This window comes from Aythya marila (genome assembly GCF_965140915.1).
Source record: "Aythya marila genome assembly, chromosome: 19".
In the NCBI taxonomy this organism is placed as follows: domain Eukaryota; kingdom Metazoa; phylum Chordata; class Aves; order Anseriformes; family Anatidae; genus Aythya; species Aythya marila.
This window is the reverse complement of record NC_139060.1, coordinates 2,130,364-2,151,623: the sequence shown is the minus strand read 5'-3', so window position 1 is coordinate 2,151,623 and position 21,260 is coordinate 2,130,364. Positions and strand designations below refer to the sequence as shown.

Here is a 21,260-nt window from a genome sequence, read left to right as displayed (position 1 = left end):
TACAGCAAACTTACAGATGGGAAATTCAGAAGCATCTAAATGAGGTAAGGCCTCCTTCCTTGTCACTTGCAGCAAGGTTTGAGGAGAGCTTCCAAAGAAATCAAATACCATTTAAAGCAGATGTTTTCAATACAAGAAACGATGTAGGAGACATGTTTCTCCCCAGCTTGCTCTAGCTGTTCCCTTCCATGCTATCCGATTGCTTTTCAACTGCCCCTGCTCCCCTGCCCTGGGAATCCACAGCAGCTCCTCTCTGCAGACTGTCCGCTAAACAGCCGACATTTACAAACATGCTTTATCATTTTGTTCATGCAGGGCCACAGAATTTGCAATATTTCTTTTTCTCCCAGACCTTGCTGAATTGTCAGTTTTGTGCAGATGGTTTGCCTTTGAAGGAATGCTTCATGTGAGACAAGGTTCTGGCAGCAATGTGCCTCGCTACTTGCCAGCTCACCTTCTGGTAACACAAATTAGGCTGCTGGGCTGCCACAGCACTCGAAGTCACAGGGCTACGATGGTCTGCAGCTCCATACAGACTCCTGGCAGCTTGGCTGTGCTCCTCCTCACAGAGAGCTTAGAAATAATGGCATTTTACTTTAATTTAAAAAATGCAAAAGTATTTAAAATGGCATTGTCATTTCCTGTGGATCTGCACGTAGCTAACAGAAGTACTGACTGACTGGAATAGAAATAGCAAAAATAAATTTTGCATGTATAATTTGAAATGCCTCCCGATCCACAGATCTTTAGGTAGCTGAATCTCCCAGGGAAACCTCTGAAGTCTCAATCACAGGAGCAAAGTTTTAGCTACCCCACGGGGTATTATCACTGCTCTGCTGGGTATAATCCTGCTACCATTTAGGAGACAGATATTGGACATCATAATGGAGCAGAGTATTTCCATTTTTTGCTACCACTGGGGATGTTGGGGGTGGCAACCATTTCTCACTCTACACATTACAGAACAGCTTCCCAAACACTAAAGGCAGCAAGGGCTGAACCACAAGCACAAGCTGGCAGAAGCATAGGCTACAAAAGCTCATAATGTCGAACGAAGAAATACATTTGTCACTGATACGCAGTCCTCTGCTTTCTGGCTGGAATTAAAAAAAAAAAAAAAAAAAAAAAAAAGCCTGTATCTGCATGAAACACAGCAGGACTTGTACCAGCAAACCTCCTGCTGGCCCTGCAGTGTCTCCCCCTGCTCTGCTTTTAGGGAGAGTTTTCTGGGGCTTCATGAACACAGATGCTTGCTAACGCTGCTCTGAGCAGGCCTTGATAATAATTTAATTTGTGCTGAATGTACTTTCCTAGACAGCAGAACACTGCAAGCAGCAAAACGCAGGCAAGATAAAACTCCCTTCTATCTTCTTAATCAGAAAGAAGATGGCATTTGCTCCTTGTTATTCTGAAGATATGGCATGACATCCTGGAGGAAAAGCAGTATTTACAGATTATTGCACACTCATACGAAATCTTGAGCAAATCTGCTCCGGACTGATCCTTGCTGCCTTTGGTTCTTAAATGAGATACAGACATTTTGGATTTGGCTACTACAAACACACTTACGGACCACAGAGAGGTGTTGTCAGAGGGCTTTGCAGCGCTGGAGCAGGCTGAGCCATCCCCTTCCACCAGCTCTGGTGTGAACGCAGCCCAGAGAAAGCAATTCAATTCAATGCCTGTAATTATGTGGGATGGATCTGGGCCCTAATACCTTTGCATTACTCAGCTATCTTTAAGTAAACTACATAAACCTCCTACCTTCTGGCTTTGAATGTGGAGGATGAGCAGTATCTGTGTCTTCCTAGTCCTGCCCGGGCACCTCTGGGGCTACCTAGAGGGCTCTCACCGGGCTTCTCAGGGCTGCTGGAGCTGCTCTCAGCTTGCCCCAGGTACTCCAGGGTCTCCAGGGGCTGCCCAGGTGCTTCTGGGGCTGCTCCGAGTGCTCCTGGGCTCCTTCCAGCACCTCTGCGGGTGCATGCTGTTTACATGCCAGAAGGATCATTCACACACACCCTTGCATGAAGCCAACGACCAGAGGCTATTTTATCTCCTGCAAAAGTCTTCACGATACTCTTCTTCTCCTGCTCACCTCCTCACCTGACCCTGTCACAGGAACAGTTGGGTTATTGTTATCCAAGTGTAGATCATGATATCTATACAAGTCATAATGTAGCTCTTGTAGGAACACCTGAACGACACGCAGGCTGCTGTTTGTGTAGAAAGAATCGAGGTCAACTGCTGCTTTCGCCTCAGTCCACCCCCACATCAAGGCACCAGTTTGCGACTAGCTAGGCTTGGAGCACCCAATTAAGAGCCTCTTTCAAGTTCTAGCTCCATTATGAAACAAGAAGAGATGCTAGGACTTGTAGGCCGCGCTGGCACCCTTAATGAACGTGTATAATCATAAAAAGGCTCTGCGAAAACAACAGCCAAAGTATGCTCGGTAGAAGCCGTGACCAACAGATGAACCGCCTATGCAAGAATGTGCTAACTAAGTTGGGCGGCGGAAGGCGACAGCGCCGCAGAATGAGACAGAGAAAGGGTAAGTGAGGGAGACGTTTATTCGGCTTGGGACGTTGGGCCGCCTAATGACAGGGCTGGGCCGCAAACAGCCAGCTCAGGATGAAGGTGTCGCCGGGCGCAGCTCTCCTCAGACGCCATTTCAGCCCTGCCGTGGGGAAACCCAGACGGTCCTGCACCCATTTCTCCGTCACGCCCACCAGTGCCGCCCGCTGCCCGGCCCCTCCCGCGGCTGCTCGCAGGGCTCGGAGCGGGGCCGCGGCCATGGCGCCCCCTCACGGAGCCTCCCCCCTCCCCCCCAGCCCCTTCCCGCCGCCGGGCGTGAGGCGCCGTTGCCGTGGCAACGCCCGCCCGGCCCCCGCCGCCTCAGGCGGCTGCGCGCCAGAAAGTGCTAGAAAGGCGCCGCAGCCCGCGCCTGCGCACTCCGCCTCCCTGCCCCCACAGCGCCGCTGCGGCGCCCCGGGGCCTGCGGAGGGCGGGGGGCGAGGGAGGCCCGGCCGGGAGGCGGGGGGGGGAGGTTGGGGGGTGCTCGGGGTCCGTGGCGGGAACGGCCCGCGGGGGTTGCCACGGCAACAGCACACACACCCCCCCCCGGTGGTGAGGGGGAGCGGCCGCCCACGCTGCGCAAAGTGCGCGGGGGGCTTCGGGAATAGGCGGCTGCGCCAGCCACCGCCCAGGGCCCGCTGCGGAGTCATTGCGACGGTTACTAGGGCACTTGGTCGCCGTCCAATCAGATGGCGTGAGCTCATCGCTGCGGCCGGCGGCCAATCACGCCCGGCATCAATCATTCAATTCAGCCAATCGGGGCGCGCGCTGGGCGAGCAGGGCGGGCGCTCGTGGCGGCCCGTTGCCTAACAGTAAAATCAACAGACAAACGGGCGGAACGAAGAGGAGCGCGGGTTTGAGTGACAGCGCGCCCGCCAATCAGAGCTCCCTATTCGCAGAGCCTCGCTATCGTCAGCCAATGGGCACCGCGGACGGCCGCTCGGGCGGGGAATAGAATGCTGCGCGCGCACTCCGCTGCTATATAAGGCGGTTGGCGGTCGCCTCACGCAGCCAGTCAGTTGGGGGACGAGTGGCGTTGGTCGAGGGTGCGCTGTGCCGCCGCCATCATGAGGGAGATCGTGCACCTGCAGGCCGGGCAGTGCGGCAACCAGATTGGGGCCAAGGTGCGGGCAGGGGCCGCGGCAGCGCTCGGGGCCGGGGGGGAGGCGGCGGCGGCGGGCGGCAGGGCTGCGGCGGGCGGGCGGGGCCGGCCCTGACGCGCTTGTCCCCGGCAGTTCTGGGAGGTGATCAGCGACGAGCATGGCATCGACCCCACCGGCACCTACCACGGCGACAGCGACCTGCAGCTGGAGCGCATCAACGTGTACTACAACGAGGCCACAGGTAGGGCCCGGCCGCCCCCCTGGCATTAACCCCAACCCCCCCCCTTCCCCCGGCCGCCCCCCAGGCGCCGCAGTCACGGCCCGTCCCTGTCTTGCAGGTGGCAAGTACGTGCCCCGCGCCGTGCTGGTGGACCTGGAGCCCGGCACCATGGACTCGGTGCGCTCCGGGCCCTTCGGGCAGATCTTCAGGCCGGACAACTTCGTGTTCGGTGAGTGCGCCGGGAGCGGGGGAGGGCCCCGCCGTGTAACCGGCTCGGGGTGGGGTGGGGCGGGCAGGGACGCTGCACTGCGGGCTTCCCCGCCGCACATGCTCCCAAGCATGCGGCCCCGGGAGGGGGGGGGGGTAATCCTGGCGCTTGGTGACGGGCGTGGAGTCACCGGAGGGCTGCGGATGGTGCACGGTGGTAGCTGCTGAGAAGGTGTAAGAGGTCGTTGATCTTCCGAGTCCCATTATTCCTCGGGAATATCGGGAGAAACGAAAGGGTTGACGCATTGCCAGGCGCTGAATGCTTTCTGTGTAGGTATACTGAGCCATTTTAGAGGTGCTTCTGTGAAACCGCAGCTCATGGCATGATAAAATGAAAGCTTTTGTGGGAGGTTGCCATAGCCTGATGCTCTTAAGCTTTGCTTGCAAGCAGGAAGCAGTGACCGTAATCTAATATGAAAATGGCTCTCTTCCAGGTCAGAGCGGAGCAGGAAACAACTGGGCAAAGGGCCATTATACGGAAGGTGCTGAATTAGTTGATTCTGTATTAGATGTTGTAAGAAAGGAGGCAGAAAGCTGTGATTGCCTCCAGGGCTTTCAGCTGACTCACTCTCTTGGTGGTGGTACTGGCTCTGGTATGGGTACCCTCCTAATCAGCAAAATTCGTGAAGAGTACCCAGACCGAATTATGAATACTTTCAGTGTCGTACCTTCCCCTAAAGTCTCAGATACTGTAGTAGAGCCCTACAATGCCACGCTGTCGGTGCACCAGCTTGTGGAGAACACAGATGAAACATACTGTATTGATAACGAAGCACTCTATGACATATGCTTCAGAACACTGAAGTTAACAACGCCAACATACGGTGATCTGAACCATTTAGTGTCAGCGACCATGAGTGGTGTTACCACCTGCCTGCGTTTCCCAGGCCAGCTTAACGCTGACCTGCGGAAGCTGGCAGTCAACATGGTTCCCTTCCCCCGTTTGCACTTTTTCATGCCTGGTTTTGCCCCACTCACAAGCCGTGGGAGCCAGCAATACCGTGCTCTGACTGTACCAGAGCTAACGCAGCAGATGTTTGATGCAAAGAACATGATGGCTGCGTGTGACCCACGTCACGGCCGCTATCTGACCGTAGCTGCTGTGTTTAGAGGCCGTATGTCAATGAAAGAGGTGGATGAGCAAATGCTGAACGTTCAGAACAAAAATAGCAGCTACTTTGTTGAGTGGATCCCTAATAACGTTAAAACAGCGGTCTGTGACATTCCACCTCGTGGCCTGAAAATGTCTGCCACGTTCATTGGTAACAGCACAGCTATCCAGGAGCTGTTCAAACGCATCTCTGAACAGTTCACTGCTATGTTCCGCCGAAAGGCTTTCCTGCACTGGTACACAGGCGAGGGCATGGATGAGATGGAATTCACAGAGGCTGAGAGCAACATGAACGACCTGGTGTCTGAGTACCAGCAGTACCAGGATGCGACAGCTGAGGAGGAGGGGGAGTTTGAGGAGGAGGCTGAGGAAGAGGCAGAGTAAAAGCTATGCATATGAACACCTGTAAATTTTGTTTAAAGCTGTATGAACTCTTTCATTCAATACTTCCCTGTCCGTGTTGTGTTCCTCTTCCTGTCTTAAAGTCACTTCAGATGCTGTACAGGCACCATTAAAGCATTTTTCACAGTGCACAGGCTCGTCTCCTTTGTTCCTTTCGGTAAGCTTTTCGGGTGCTGTTTCCAAATGTGAGTGCATAGGTGTGGCGGAGGTCTGGAAAAGAAAAAGGGATGGGGTGTGAGCACCAGCCCTCCCGCTAATGGCAGCCACGCTTCTCCGTGCTGGGTTGGGCACCAGTTGCTTGTGTCACCAGAGATGTGGCAGTCCTACTTGCTCCTCTACTGAAGAAATGCTCTGATGCTGCTGTGTAACCAACTGTACTTGCAGAGGGGAATACCCTTAACATGGAGGCTGAAATCCGGCCCCAGTCTGTGTCTAAATTTAGGTACCTGCCCATGGATTCCTATTACAGGTGCGGGGTCAGCTGGCCGGGCTGCAGTCTCAGCAGGAGCTGGGCAGCTCTTCTGGCCAGAAGGAAAGCGCAGGCTCAGAGGGAGGTGGCTGGAAGCTACAGCTCGCTCAGGCTGCCTGGCTAATGAAATGGTGCCTGCGATTTGCCTTTCAGATGCAGGTGGGTGGTTCTGAAGGAAGGGAGCTGCCCTCGCCCAGGCTGCATCCAGGCAGCAGCACCAACCGAGCAGGGTGCTGGAGCTCAGGGCGAGTCACGGCTTCAGCCAGCTGCAGCAAGCTGTGCTGTGTCTGCTGCTGCAGACAAATTATGCTGAAGAGCTCCAGTTTGTGCAGCCAACAGCTTGATGGGCTCTTTTTAAATCAAGAAGTTATAAAAACATTCTGAAGTTAGGATACCCTTTGGAGGTGACCACGAATACCTACCTGCTACTAAATAGCACTATTGTCTGTCAAGAAAAATGCTAATAGCAAATCTAAGGATTAAAAACTAAGTTTCCCCTTCTGGAGCAGTATTTGGAATGGCCCTGAGCAGTGGTGGGAATCAGCCTGTCAAGAACCAGGTGGCCGGCTTCAGACCTATACAGGAGGCTGCTGTTGTAGGTGAGAAGATGACGAGAGATTTTTAAAGCATGAGGTAACGCCTGCAGCAGTTGGTGCTTATGCATTCCCTGGCCCATGGTTTTCTCCCAAAGCCCTGCAGGACTGTGGCCATTCCCCTCATGTCTGACATTGTCATCAAACCAAGGACAAAGCGCAGGGGCAGTGCTAACGCTGGACTCTGGTTTGCCTGGGGGCTGTAGAAGCCTTGCTCCAGGGGCTCTAACCTGAGCGCCTCCAGATGACCGCAGCCCTACCCGCTGCTAGCCCTGTGTGGAGGAAGAGAGGAGCCAGAAACACCAACGCAGTGCCTCAAGGGCCAGGGGGACAGGCCCAGGTGGGTGCCCTGCGCTGGGGACAGCAGCCACTGTGCTCGACCTCCCCCTTCCCAGAGCAGGGGGTGGAGGCAGAAGCCAAGAGGAGCAGTAAATGTTTTTTCCTCTTTTCCTGTGTACTGCATGCAACGCGAGGTGAGAGCGTGTACACGGCCCTGCCCGCGGCATCCGCTTGTCCCCAGGGCCCTGTTGGAGGCGACAAGAGGCAGCTGTGGGACTCGGTTCCATCGGATGCCTGGGAAGCCCTCACGCTGATCACGGGATCAGCAGGGCTTCGGCATTGAGTCCTGCTGGAACCCCGTTAGAACACAACTCCTGGTGTTTGTGCCTTGGGCTCTCTGGTTGCTAGCTGAGCAACTGGAACACCGCTCCTCGTGGTTCAGGGCAGACCCCAGACCCCACAACACCCTTCACACCTCTCCTTTTTGGTACCCCCAAAGCCTGGCGGCCAGAACAGGGCCACCACCACCTGCAATGGCTTATACCAATTCACAGCTTTTGGTGCAGTCTCCACCCCTTTGCATCATCCACCTTTTGCTTTTTTTTTTAATCACCCTTAAAGCTTTTTGGGAACAGAATCCCTTCCTTGATGAAGAAGCTGCCGCGCAGCCATGGGGGGACAGGTGGGGGCACGGCTCCAGCAGCCCGGCACATTCACTGCCCCTGTGGAACATCGCAGGGCTCTACCATGACACTGCAGCTATCAACAGCACTACTTAATGATGGTAATTAGTGACTTTCATTTTCATTCAACTGATGAACTTACGTGGTACGAAGCCTGTGTAGGCAGGTATCAGTCCAGCACTGGTGTAAATTCTGTTGTTAGGCCAGTAAGTTTGGGGAAATCTCTTGCCGAAGCTGTGAGCTGGGTATCGCTGCAGGAACTGGAAAACAAAACCCAGCAGCAGGAGTTGTAAACCACTGCTACCCAAGCCGTGTGCTTTGACTCCTAATTAAAGGAAATACTTGAGCTGATGAGAAGCAATTCTCTCACCAGTTCCCTTCTAACGTAAAGCTATGTTGCAGCTTCTCTCTCTCCCCTGGTGCTGGCAGGAGCCCCTCTACTGCCCTGGTCCTGCCACCCCATCCCCACCACCCAGAGCAGCTCCTGGTGCTGCGGATTGCTGCAGCCATCACATCTGGGCTTGGGCCACAAGTCCCAAATGCATCCAGCTCACAGAGCTGCTGCAGCAGGATGTGTGCCTCATTTTGGTGTGAGCCCCTGAACTGGTTTTGTTTCTCCATGCATCCCACTGACGGCGATTAGCCCGTAATTCCCAGCCTAGGAGGAAGAGGAAGGCTTAGGGCGCGTTAACTGAAGGGAGAGTGAAATCTTCCTCCGTCACCTGCCCCGGAGGTCAGACCCCGCTAACGCCGCGCCGAAGGACAGCGCGGGGCTCACATCCCTGAGGTGGCAAAACCCCAAAAGCCCTCAGTAAAGCCCCACTGCCCTCGTTAGCGTGGCCCCCTGCTCGGTGGTAAAGGGAGGGTTGAGGGAGCCACGCGAGCTGCCGGGGCCATCGAACCCTTGTGTGACCGCACGGGTTGCGGCGGTGCAATCCTCCTGCCTCCCCAGGGCAGCGCTGAAGCGAGAGGATTGCATTATTTTGCCCGATGCAGCCAGTAAGAAACGCTCCATGGCGCATCCTAACACGTAACCTAGGGCAACAGAGATTTAGGGCAGAAGATTAGTGGCTTGAAGGCAGAAGCCATCTTAGATAGAAATGTGGTGTGATTTATTATTTTTTTTTCAGTGTGCTTACATTCATTCCTTCAGTGCCTCCTGCACTGCAAAAAACCTCTGCAAGCCTGAATTTTTCTGACTCCTGCAATAGAGAAACACCATCCACCTCCTTCACTGGCACATATTTCTTAAAAAATCAGGGCAGAAGTGATTTGCAAGCAGCACTTTTAGTTGTAATATCGTCTGCTTTTTGTTCTCTGTGCTTTATTTCTATTTCTATTAACCACAGAAGGGAAGGCTAAGGAAGCCACACAAGAAAATCTTCAGACATTTCAGCCAAAGCATCAGGATGCTACCGAGCACCCTGATCCCGACAGCCCCACCGCAGTCCCCACAGAGCCATTTCTTCCCAGCCAGGGGGTCCTTCGGGCTTGCACCTTTTCCTACATCTGACCCCCATGCTCTGGGACAAAGGCACCACAGCGAATCCTGCTCACCAGAAAGGGTGAAAAATTTTGCAGCCTGCTTTTAAAATGAGCTGTCACCGAGCCCATCGGTGCTCACTGGCACTCACCCAGCCAGGCTGCAGCATCCCGGGGCTCTCACACCATTCTGGTAGCAGGAAGGACCGTGTGGCTTTGGATGCAATCTGCTAATTGGGGTGGGAGGGGTCTCGTTTTCCCATGTAGGAGGGTCATATGGCTTTGTAGTGGGGGGATCTTACAGCAAGGGGGCAAAATAGGAGATTTTTTTCAATAGGGATATTTCTCTGCTTTTTGGGATGGACACAGAAAATGACAAGATCTAAATCCTTTTAAGACAAGTTACGTTAGTAAAGAAAAAATCTCTACAACACTTGAAAGGGAGGAATATCCATCCAAGAAGCCCAGGAAGCCATCCAGGTACCAGAGGATATATTGCATAAGGGGAGTGCAGATAGCTGGATCCTGTGTTTGTGCACCCAGAGCAGCACTTTTAATAGCCACCCTTAAACCAACCCTCAATAGATTTGCTTAATCCTTTTATGAACTCATTTATCCTCCCTTGTTTCCTTGGGACATTAAGTTACAGAATTTAATTGCTCATGATTTTTTCAACGTGTTACCTAATAGCGTTTTATTTTGCTTGTACTTATAACCCCAGCTCAAACACTGCTGCAGCAAATGCAACTGCCTGTGGTGCTGCAGATGACTCGGGACCAACATTATATCATTGAAATAAGATTTGTGCATGCACTCTACCTGATGTCTGTCAAATTCAGCCATGGCGTCCTTCACGCCCTGCAAGTAGTTAACACCAGTAATCCAGGTGAAGCGGGGTATGTATCCAGTGTACCCTTTGGATGAAGGCAAGAGAGAACATACATAGTTGTATAACACACTGGAAGTGGAAGAAGCTAGGACAAATAAAATCTTGGTAGAGTATAGCAAGGGGAAATTTCACTTAATTCATCCTTTTAAACTGAATGTAAGATTTATTCTAAGACAGTCATTGTTATGACCCCCTGGGAAAACTCAATGGGCTAAATCATATGGGGGTCTCCATGAGGTAGGGAAGAAACATTTCAATTTCTTGCAGTCTTTTCTTTAGAACAGCACCTCTGCCATGTTCTCACCCAGTTTCATCCGCATGCAAGGGCTAACAACCAGGTCTCCAGCCTCTCTTCCTCATTTACCCTTCCCATCCAACAATTTTTCACCAATTGTAAAAGAGAAACAACATAAAGTGTCAAAAGGAGAAAAAGTAGAGAGAGAAGTACAAACTAAAAGAAGCCAGAATTCCCTCTTCTCAAGGGGATGCTTTGGAGAGAGAAATTTGCCTACTGCTTTCTAGACTAGCAGTGCTTGGCCTTCCTCTTTCACCCCGTCTGAAATATTTCGCCATGCATTCATGGCAGTTGCTATGGTCGGTGAGAAGTTAGGGAGCACAACTCCTTGTCAGAAAGAGCTCTGTACCTCTGTGAGGCGCAGTGCAATGCTGTTTGTTGCTTTGGTTATGCAGAAAAGCCTCTTACGTTTTTAGGAGAGAAATACCTCAGGGGTAGCAGACACTGTTCAGGCTGCTGCAGAGAGTGCAGAGCCCACGTCCTGCACGTCCCAAAGAAACTCCTTTGTGCTGAGAGGAGCAGGGGAGTGGGGGCATTTTGCACCCCAAAGTGTTCAGACACATGGGGACAAGTGGCCAACGCAGCTCCTGTTTCCCACAGGGGCAAAAGGGGATGAGATTCCTCCTGACGGGGACTCGTGCTGGACACAGCCATGCGCTCTTTTACCTGAGATGACTTTCTGCTGGATCACGTTCGGTACATCCAGCTTTGGTAGCTGATCATTTCTCTCTACACCCGCAGCTTCAGTCACTCCTGGCAGAGTCACACCTTCGATTTTTACAGGCTCAAAATAAAAGCAGAAATAAAATAAACACCAGTAAAACCTGCTTCCTCCTTTGACTCCACTACTTAAATCGCTGCCAGAACCCAGTAATCACAGCTGCCATTTCCATTTCTCCCTGGCTCTCCACTAAGAGCTACTGCAAGAATTTCTGCTGCTGCCAAATTACCAGGCGCGCTCTGCGTGCGCAGGGTTTGCAAAATAACCACGGGACACCAAGGGGGGCTTTTGGGGCTGAGCTCCTTTGGAAACCTGTTCCTCAGGCTGCCTCTCAGAGCAAGGCGCTGGGAGGAAACTTCTCGGGCTTTATATCCAAGGCAGCTTTTGACTTTGATACGTCAAATCTCTAATCTCTGCCCTCAGGGGATTTGTGCAGCCCTGGCTGACTGCCCCACGACAAATAGCATCTCCTGCTCCAGCAGCAGTAAGGGGACCAAACCCGTTGTCCCAGAGTAATTAAGTCAAATCCTAAAGCCTGTGTTTCAAAGAAAGTAATGAAAGTTGGAAATTTGGGTGAGCTGGGGAAGGCAGGAGATCAGGAAGATGGCACTGGCCAAAGGTGCCCTGAGCACGCGCTGCTCTGCACGAGGAGGTCCTGGTTCAGCAGAGGAGCCCCAAGCCTCAGGAGGGCTGCTTTGCATGGCACAAGGTCTGACAACAGGGATTTGAAGCTAAAACACAACTAAGTGAGAAATTAGGCCTTTGTGATTACAGAATTACAGAATCACAGAATTTTCTAGGTTGGAAGAGACCTCAAGGTCATCGAGTCCAACCTCTGACCTAACGCTAACAGTCCCCACTAAACCATTTCCCTAAGCTCTACATCTAAACGTCTTTTAAAGACCTCCAGGGATGGTGACTCCACCACTTCCCTGGGCAGCCTGTTCCAATGCCTCACAACCCTTTCTGTAAAGAAGTTCTTCCTAACATCTAACCTAAAACTCCCCTAGCTCAACTTAAGCCCATTCCCCCTCGTCCTGTCACCAGGCACGTGGGAGAACAGGCCAACCCCCACCTCGCTACAGCCTCCCTTGAGGTACCTAAAAAGAGCGATAAGGTCACCCCTGAGCCTCCTCTTCTCCAGGCTGAACAAGCCCAGCTCCCTCAGCCGCTCCTCGTAGGACTTGTTCTCCAGGCCCCTCACCAGCTTCGTCGCCCTTCTCTGCACCCGCTCAAGCACCTCGATGTCCTTCTTGTAGCGAGGGGCCCAAAACTGAACACAGTACTCGAGGTGCGGCCTCACCAGAGCTGAGTACAGGGGGACGATCACCTCCCTAGCCCTGCTGGTCACGCTGTTCCTAATACAAGCCAGGATGCCGTTGGCCTTCTTGGCCACCTGAGCACACTGCTGGCTCATATTCAGCCGACTGTCCACCATCACTCCCAGGTCCTTCTCTGCCTGGCAGCTCTCCAACCATTCCTCTCCCAGCCTGTAGCTCTGCTTGGGGTTATTGCGCCCCAGGTGCAGGACCCGGCACTTGGCCTTGTTGAACTTCATGCAGTTGACCTCAGCCCATCGGTCCAGCCTATCCAGATCCTCCTGCAGAGCTTTCCTACCCTCAAGCAGATCGACACACGCACCTAACTTGGTGTCATCTGCGAACTTACTGAGGGTGCACTCGATGCCCTCGTCCAGATCATCGATGAAGATATTAAAGAGGACCGGCCTCAGCACCGAGCCCTGGGGGACGCCACTAGTGACTGGCCTCCAACTGGACTTGACTCCATTCACCACAACTCTTTGGGCCCGGCTATCCAGCCAGTTTCTAACCCAACGAAGCGTGCGCCAGTCCAAGCCAAGAGCAGCCAGTTTCTTGAGGAGAATGCTGTGGGAGACGGTGTGGGTACAGACCGTTCCTGCGCCATTAAGACTTCCCTCTTGAAGAGCGCCCAGCCTTCCTGGACCCCTCTGCCCTTCAGAACCGCCTCCCAAGGGACTCCACCAACCAGTGTCCTGAGCAGCTCAAAGTCAGCCCTCCGAAAGTCCAATACAGCGGTTTTACTGGTCCCCTTCCTGGCCTCGCCAAGAATAGTGAACTCCACCATTGCGTGGTCACTCTGCCCGAGACAGCTCCCGATGATCACGTCCTCCACCAGTCCTTCTCTGTTTGTGAAGAGAAGGTCTAGCGGGGCACCTCCCCTGGTAGGCTCACTAACCAGCTGTGTCAGGAAGCTATCTTCCACGCTCTCCAGAAACCTCCTAGACTGCTTTCTCAGGGCTGTGCTGTGCTTCCAGGATATGTCAGGGAAGTTGAAGTCCCCCACGAGTACAAGAGCTGATGATTTTGCAACCTCTGTCAGCTGCCTGTAGAATTCCTCATCCGTCTCCTCATCCTGGTTCGGCGGTCTATAGCAGACCCCGACCAGGACACTAGCCTTGTTGTCCCTGCCGATCCTAACCCAAAGGGACTTGACCTTGTCATTCCCAACCTCGAGTTCTACAACCTCGAAAGACTCTCTAATATAGAGAGCCACACCACCACCCCTTCTATGCTGCCTGTCCCTTCTATAGAGCTTATAGCCAGGCATTGCAGCACTCCAGTCATGAGACTGGTCCCACCACGTCTCCGTGATGGCAACCAAGTCGTAGCCTGCCTGCCGCACGATGGCTTCCAGCTCCTCCTGTTTGTTACCCATGCTGCGTGCATTGGTGTAGATGCACTTCAGCTGGGCCATTGCCTTATCCTCCGGCCTTGCCATTGTTCCCCCTGGCACAGCCCCAACAATCCTAGCCTCAGCCCCATCCCCCTTCCTACCTAGTTTAAAGCCCTCTCAATGAGCCCTGCCAGCTTCTGGCCCAGGATCCTTTTTCCCCTAAAAGATAGGGACCCGTCTGCGGCCATCAGGCCAGGTGCTGAGTAAAGTGCCCCATGATCAAAAAACCCAAGATTTCTGTGTTGGCACCAGTCCCGGAGCCACGTGTTTAACAGGTGGGCTTTCCGTGTCCTCTCTGAACCCCTCCCTGCCACCCATTACAACATGATGATGCGATGGATTGGCTACTACTAGAAATGCTCTTGCAAATTTGATATTTCCCAACAATTTCAATGTTTGGTCCTCACCATCCCTGCTGTCTGTGCTTCCTGTTGGCTCCCTGTCCTCCCAGCACAGCAAGCCCGAGCTTCCTGGCCCTCCCCACACCTCCCACCCACCCAGAGCTGCTCACCTGCCTGAGTCCTGCTGGCGAGGTGACAAGCCCACGAGATGTGGTCAGCTCAGGTAATCGCCACTCCTGCCCCTCTGATGGCCTCCACGGCACAGCAGGACAGCGTGCCACCACCGACGGGTACCCGTATTCCCGCTGCACGCTTCGGGCACGCTCGCCGGGGTCGTGAGAGGGCATGGGGTCCGTGTGCGTCAGCAGCAGCTGCTCCTCTGCCGGCCCTGGCGGGGGAGGCTTTGGTCCAAAAATCGGTTCGGGAAAGTTCGTCATGGCCCCAGCTCTCTCGTAGGGAAAGTACCCTGCGGGGCAGAGCCAGAGTGTGGGGAAGGAGAGGCCAGGGCATCGCCATCGTGCCTGCCCTCAGCCCCCACCAGCTCTTCTGGAGCAGGGGAGGGAAACGGGGACCCAAAGCATCCCGGGTTCCATCACACAAACCCCATCAGCCCTGGCCAACAAACTGCCGTGCACACACTACACAGGGATCGGTTCAGTTGTTTAACGTTTGATCTACACCATGCCCTAGCTGCAAAATATCACCAGCCTAGCTATAAATAGCAAGGAAAAAAGCCCACATCCTTCACTGTGCCCACACACCCCTAACAGCCCCTGTGCCCGACAAGGAATTCCTGCACCGGCATCGGGGCTGCTCGGCCAGGACGGGGCTGCTGACGCCGGCTGGAAAAAATCCCACGGCCAGCATGTGCTGAGCGTCTGCGCGATGAACCAGGGATGGCCGAGTTGGCAGCTTTTGTCTGGCTTTCCCTTAAAAATATCCCGTGACGTGGCTCCCCCGGACCGTCAGACACCTCCAGCCCCAGCACTGCCTAACGTGCTTTGCTCAGCGCCATGCCTTTCTCCCTCCTTAGTGATGATTGCTCTTACTCCCCACAACCACCTCTTCCTAACTGGAAAACCGTTTCTATGCCTGACTTTTGTTTATTTGTTTGTTTTTAAACAAACCGAATTCTTTCAATTTTTGTTCCTATAGGTCATTCCTCTCAGCCCTCTGACCGCCACTGCCTTGTTCTGGGGACATCTGCAGAGCTCGCAGAGACGCGCGGCCAGCACTGGCTGCGGCTGCAGAGGCCCCTGTGGGAAGCCACCGGTCCCAGCTCCCAGCAAGGAGCAGAATTTGCCCCTTTCTGCACAGGTGTAAGGCTTCCGACTGGTGCTTGGGTTTGAAGTTTGCTTCTAATCCTATTATAAAGCACATATACGGTATATAACTTCATAAAGTTTTATAGACATATGCACACCCTCTATATAACAGTACTATCAACTGCTGCCCAGGCTAGCAACAGACTAAAAATAAATCCTCGATATAATTGATTTTTCAATCTGCTGTGCAAATTTTAAAGCAGCTTTGTCTTTGTATTTCCTACATTATTAATGAAAATATTGTACCTACACTTTTTTTCATGCAACAAGCCACTTATTCCATCAAAGGAAAAAAAATGAAGTCATTTCGCACTTGAGAAATCCTTACGAGCTCTTTGTTATCAGCCTGTGCCATAACCCCTCACCATGGCCACAGCCACCCTGCATCTCCATGGTTCACATCCCCATCAGCTGAGTCCAGCATCACTTCCAGGAAAAATCCAACATAGGACTCATCTCACCAGCAACATACTTTGTGTCCATCAACAAGATTTTATCAAAAATAGATCTTGAAACATCCTTCAGGCTCTGAGTTCACTAATGGCAAACCCACAGATGCAGCACTGCTGGGAGCTCTTTGACCTTGGTTGGGTGAAATGTTGTGCTTAGAGAAGCATGTAGTACTCATGGAAGTTTACAATGAAGGATTTGAGGATTGGACAGCCCTACAGCAGCAGGAAGAAGTATCACAGCACAAGGTGCTTCTTGGGGCCAGGTTCTTCAGCATTTCACCAGCGAGCAACAGAGGCAAGCTCCTGGCCACAAACATCTGTGGGTGATGTAAAGGCTGGCGAGGGGAGGACAACAACAAGGACAGGGTAATGATGGAGAGCAACCAGGCCAACTGGTTAGTTGGGTCCATTCAAACTACATTTTAGGCCAGGCAAATGCAAACGGAAACATCCAGGAACAAAGCCTGTGAGCGACACCTGCATGGAGCAGACCTGGATCCTGCAAAACACGGCTGGGAAGAGCAGAAATGCCAAAAGCTTGCAAGCAGCTACGTGGCGCGATTCCCAGCATGAAGCAGGAAACGTCGCTGCAGTGGGGCTGCCTCCAGGGAATCCAGCGCCAAGATCCTGCCCGGGCACACGTAGCCCCTGCATGGAGCTGCTCCCACTGAGCAGGGCCCCAAACAGCTATGGCTGAGGATCACAGCGCCATATATGACAAACAGGCATGGCCCTGAGAGGGGCCGATATGGGACCAGAGCACGGCTGTCACTTTGGGCCTGTTCAGCTGGCATCAGGCACCCTCTCCCTAGTCCCCTGGGCAGGTTCCTGCAAATTCCTGGTGGTGGGAATCTCTGTGAGCACGTCTCAAAGTGGCTGGTGGAGGAGATGGGGCTGGTTAACAGACAGGAACAAACACAAGCCCTCTTGCAGAGCTGAGGCAGGAGTGCTACGAGCCAATCTTCCCCAGACAGAAAAAGAGGGGACTACAGCCTGTGGAATAAGAAGTTGGGTGGCAAGTTCATAAACACCATAAAATCATTTATCTTCATCTAACTGAAGATAATCAGGGGTCTACGATTCTCCCTGCTCCAAAAGATGCCAACACCAGAAGCCCAGTGATGCCCCTCTGCTGAGGCTGTGCTTCAGATTCATGCCGGTGCTGCTCCCCAGCTGCTCCTACACCAGGACTATGGGGGCTCTGTAGAAAACTTCCCCTTCCCCCAGATCCCATGGAGGACAGGCACGGGGCTCACTGTGACCAAACCTACATTCATTCTGGCACAGATGAGGGGCCACTCACCTGGGTGCCTGGGGAGGTAGGGCTGGAGGCCGCCCTGCGTCCCGCTGAAGTCCTCGATGAATCTTTGCTTGCACAGCGGCGCCAGCACGGAGCGAGGGCTCTTCCGAACGTGGGGGTCCGTCAGCAGACGGTAAGTAGTTTTGCCATAGGTTTCTCCAAACTGATAGTTGTACTGAGGGACGAAGCCCTCATAGCTGGGGAGGAAACCGAAACAGAGCGGTCACTGCCACGGCCTGTGCCGGAGGATTGGCGTGAGGGCCGTCGTGCAGCGGGCAGAGCAGGGCCAGGCACGCAGCACTGCATCGGTGGGCACAGGGACACCCGAGCCACGTGTTTGTACCTGGGCAATTCCCAGTGCCCCTCATTCAGCACAAACTGCAGAACTGAGAGTTGTGACTGGTAACCTCTGAGCCCTCATAGCAAGGAGCAGGATGGGCTCACGACCCAAAGCAACCCGCACCGCTCCTTCCCTTCCTTTCCCTAGGTGACTTTGCAGTAGCTCTGGGGACAAGGGGCCTGGCGCAACTCTGGCTCCGTCCCCAAGTCCACCACAGGCCACAAACTCCAGCTCTTCCCAGCAGCGACGTTATTCCACCAGCACAGAAGGAAGGTAGAGCTGCCAGTCACAATGTATAGACAGAAATACTTGATCAATGATCCCGCTGTGTATTTGGGGATAAAGGCAGATGATGCATGAGGATCATAAGATGATGAGTAAGTACTTTCCCTTCCAAATACTTTAAACAACAGCCAGCAGAGCCATGCATTTGCACTTGGCAAGTTGTCCTATTTTGCATGCAGGATCTTTTACTGGCAGCTCCTGGAGGAGCTCGGTGGCCCCTTCCCATTGATTTTCAATGCGTCTTGCAACACATAGAAACTATGCAGGGACGATAAAGCTGAGCGGGAGCAAAAATGACACAGCCTAAATAATTACAGGCCAGCTGAAGGGATTTTGATCATGAACAAAATAATGGTAGGGCTGAGAAAGGATTCAATTCATAAGCAATTAAAAGCGAGGTAATCCGAGGAGCTCAGGCGAGTCAGTCTGGGTTTACGGGGAATGGATCTGCCACGTAAGTGAATCACAAGAGCTGCTGATAGAAGCTATGGTGCTTTGGGAAGAGATCAGGACTCCTGCAGGCTGCTTGACTTTCTCTTCATGGTATTCTCATTAAGAAACCAGAGAAATCCCTCGTTTCTGTAGTTCACCATTGCAGCCAGTGATCTTAAAACCCCTTCGCAAGCAGCAAGTCTGTGGCTTTCTGGAGGCTGTGCCCAATTTCCCTTTCTCTTGCTCAATCCTACCTTCAGTGCCCGCTCCCAGGGCTGCGTCACGGAACAGGGAGCAGCCCTGGCCCTGTGCCCGGCCCTGCACCGCTCCGCACCGCTCCCAGATCCACCGGGACGGGCAGGGCCGTTCCCAGGACAGGCCCACAACGTGGATCTACACCTTCTCCCCGTGCCAAGTCCTTGCCAAATGGCTCTAACATCGCGTTTCACTTCCCAATGCCTTCGAGCGCTGCGGGGGTGATTGGTGCCTGGTGCTTCCGAGTGGTTTGGGTGCCTGCGTGGTGCTGGGGACTCACCAGCATGGGCAGGCCCCACACGTGGGACAGCTGGAGAGGTGCTGCAACGTGTCAGCCTCCTCCTCCTCCTGCCGGCACCTCCCAACATCTGCAGGCAGCAACGTCTGCAGCAGTGGAGCCGGGCTGCAGCGATGCCCAGCAGGCAGCTCCTCCTCGCGTGCAGGCACCCAGCCCAGCGGGACCCTGGGCACAGGAGGAAGGAAGCCTCGAGCAGCAGGAGCTGGTGCCTCCTCCTGCCTTCTGCAGCTGAAGCAGCAGCCTGAGAGGAGCCGTGCAGCTGCAGTGGTGGTATTAGGGCTCAAATCTGCCTCTTGCAAGGGCTGTTCTTAGGCAGGATGGAGCAAGGGAAGAATTTTGAGGCTTTGGGCTCCAAAACAGAGACGCAAGCCCAGCACAGCTCCCTCCTTGCTGCTGTCAGCACACAGGGTGACAGCTCACAGCAGCACGCACACCATTTGGACAACTGCAGCAATGCAAGAGTAAGGGAAAAACCCAGCCCCAGCGCTTAGGTAAGCTCTGAAGACACAGAGGTCAGGAACGGGAAAATCCTGCACGTTGCTGTAATGGGAAGGACCAATTTCATCTTCGCTACCAGACAATTGCCGAGGAAGGAAACATGCTCCAGCCTTCACCTGCAGCTCAGGCTCAGCCTCCCCTCTTGCCCATGGCCATGCAGGACTCGGGCTGGTTCCCTCTGTGCTGTTTCTCTGCCTCTTCTACCAGCTCCTGCCCAGGGAGGGCTCCCAAGGTTGCTGCAGTTGTCCAAACAGTGTGCGTAAATATTTGCATGAACATAATTATCATCAATGAATTAATTGGGTAGAGCACAGTCCTCTGAAGTCAGTGACTGTGGGTAATGGTGATCTGGCTGATACATAGCTGGATTTCTTTTTTTCTTTTCTTTTTTTTTTTTTAAAAAAAAAAAAAAAGCTTTCTGCAAAGGCCTGTGATGGCCTTTGAAAGGAACAAGGCTGTGGTTGGTGAGAGGTGGTTCCCGATGAATGAGCTAAAATGTTATGTTGAAACATAAACACTGAAGGCAGAAATATGAGGACAAGCTTTGTGGTGAAGCAGAGGTGGTGCGTGGGGTCCTCTGGTGATCTGCCCCGGTGTGTGTGGTGCCCTGCACACACGGGTGACCTGGAAAGGGCTGGATGGCCACTGAGAGAGAGCAGGTGGCTGCTGGTACAAAGTCACTTGGGTCAGTGAAGTCTTGAGGGCACCATTACCCACAGTCACTGACTTCAGAGGACTGTGCTCTACCCACTTAATTCATTGATGACAATTATGTTCATGCAAATATTTATTCAAAGGAGATCTTCAGACATCCTTGGTGCAAAAATTACTTCAGTTTGGAACTAAAACCCAGAAACTCTGGAAACATTTGGCAGCTTAGAATAAAGGGAAAAAAAGGAAAAAAAAAAAAGTTTTGAAGTTCCCCTCAATGCCCTGTGTCATGGTCTTTAGTTACACCTGCCATAAGGCGCAGTTTTCCCCCTAGAGCCATGTCTCCTTCACTGCACTGTTAGATGACACTTTTATCAGTGTCTTTAAAAAAACCATGAGCCACGAGACGTATCCTATCCCAACCAGAGGTATTTGCGTTGGAAACGACCAGACTTTTTGGATGAACTTCAGGACTTACCCGGGGATATAGTGAGGATCGGGAGGGAAGAGGCTGCTCTCCCTGGGGGCCGTCATGGCACAGTGGCTGCAGGAGGGAGGAGATGCAGCAGTCACCCGGGAAACCTCTGTGATGCTGCCGGGTACCGTGGTGCTTCCAGGCGCACCACGCGGCTCTGCAGGTTTTTCTGGACGAGTCTTTCTTTACCCAGAAAGGAAAGCTCTGGAAATCTTGGATGAGCATGGAAATTTCATGGAGTTTGTCAGATTTCCTGCAGGCTCAGCACCCTTGGGACAGCAGCAGATGTTCCCCATAAGCGGCCCCGGCACGTGTCTGTGTTCACGCTGCCGTCCATGTCCCGCACGTGCAGACGGGGAGCTCTGTGCTGTGCACACCCAGGTCCCCATGCAGTGCACAGACAGCAAGGGCAGCGCTGACACTGGATGCATCAGCCCTGCTCTGCCCACTCCTGGCTGCTGGAGGACGCAAACCTTCGCTGCCTTGCTACAAACAGGGCAAAGGAGCTCCTGTCCCCAACACAGCGTGGTCACGGTGCCTGCTGTGGGGTGGTTCAGCCCCCCTCTGCCCAGCTCTTCTCTGTGCTGAACTGCTGTTGGGAGCGCTGTGTCCTTACCTTCAAGGTCATCCCACCTGTTGGCATCAGCACCACTTCCACAAACTGTAACACCAGGAGGGAGCCTGGCTCATTGCCAGTTTCCCTCTGTGGTCTCAAAGAACTCCAGCCACGTGGCCAGCACAATCATTTCAAGAGCTCAGAGATACTAACCAGAAATACACTAACCAGAAGTTGGAGTATTCCAGCTTT

General features: G+C 53.3%; 2 protein-coding genes across 2 annotated transcripts; one reads left to right on the top strand and one right to left on the bottom strand.

Annotated features, from left to right (window-relative positions):
* The first annotated feature begins 3,554 nt into the window (after positions 1–3,554).
* TUBB4B (tubulin beta 4B class IVb) lies at positions 3,555–5,803 on the top strand. The gene is made up of 4 exons (XM_082775408.1): positions 3,555–3,695; positions 3,807–3,915; positions 4,013–4,123; positions 4,596–5,803. Exons 1-4 carry the CDS (start codon positions 3,639–3,641, stop codon positions 5,654–5,656), a joined length of 1,338 nt encoding a protein of 445 aa, XP_082631534.1. The 5' UTR covers positions 3,555–3,638; the 3' UTR covers positions 5,657–5,803.
* On the bottom strand, positions 5,796–21,064 carry CIMIP2A (ciliary microtubule inner protein 2A; the record flags this gene model as incomplete). Its single annotated transcript, XM_082775898.1, has 7 exons — positions 20,456–21,064; positions 17,222–17,415; positions 14,436–14,607; positions 11,031–11,221; positions 10,000–10,094; positions 7,841–7,958; positions 5,796–5,884 (listed from the first exon to the last, which is right to left on the bottom strand). Exons 1-7 carry the CDS (start codon positions 20,509–20,511, stop codon positions 5,796–5,798), a joined length of 915 nt encoding a protein of 304 aa, XP_082632024.1. The 5' UTR covers positions 20,512–21,064.
* Positions 21,065–21,260: the final 196 nt, after the last annotated feature.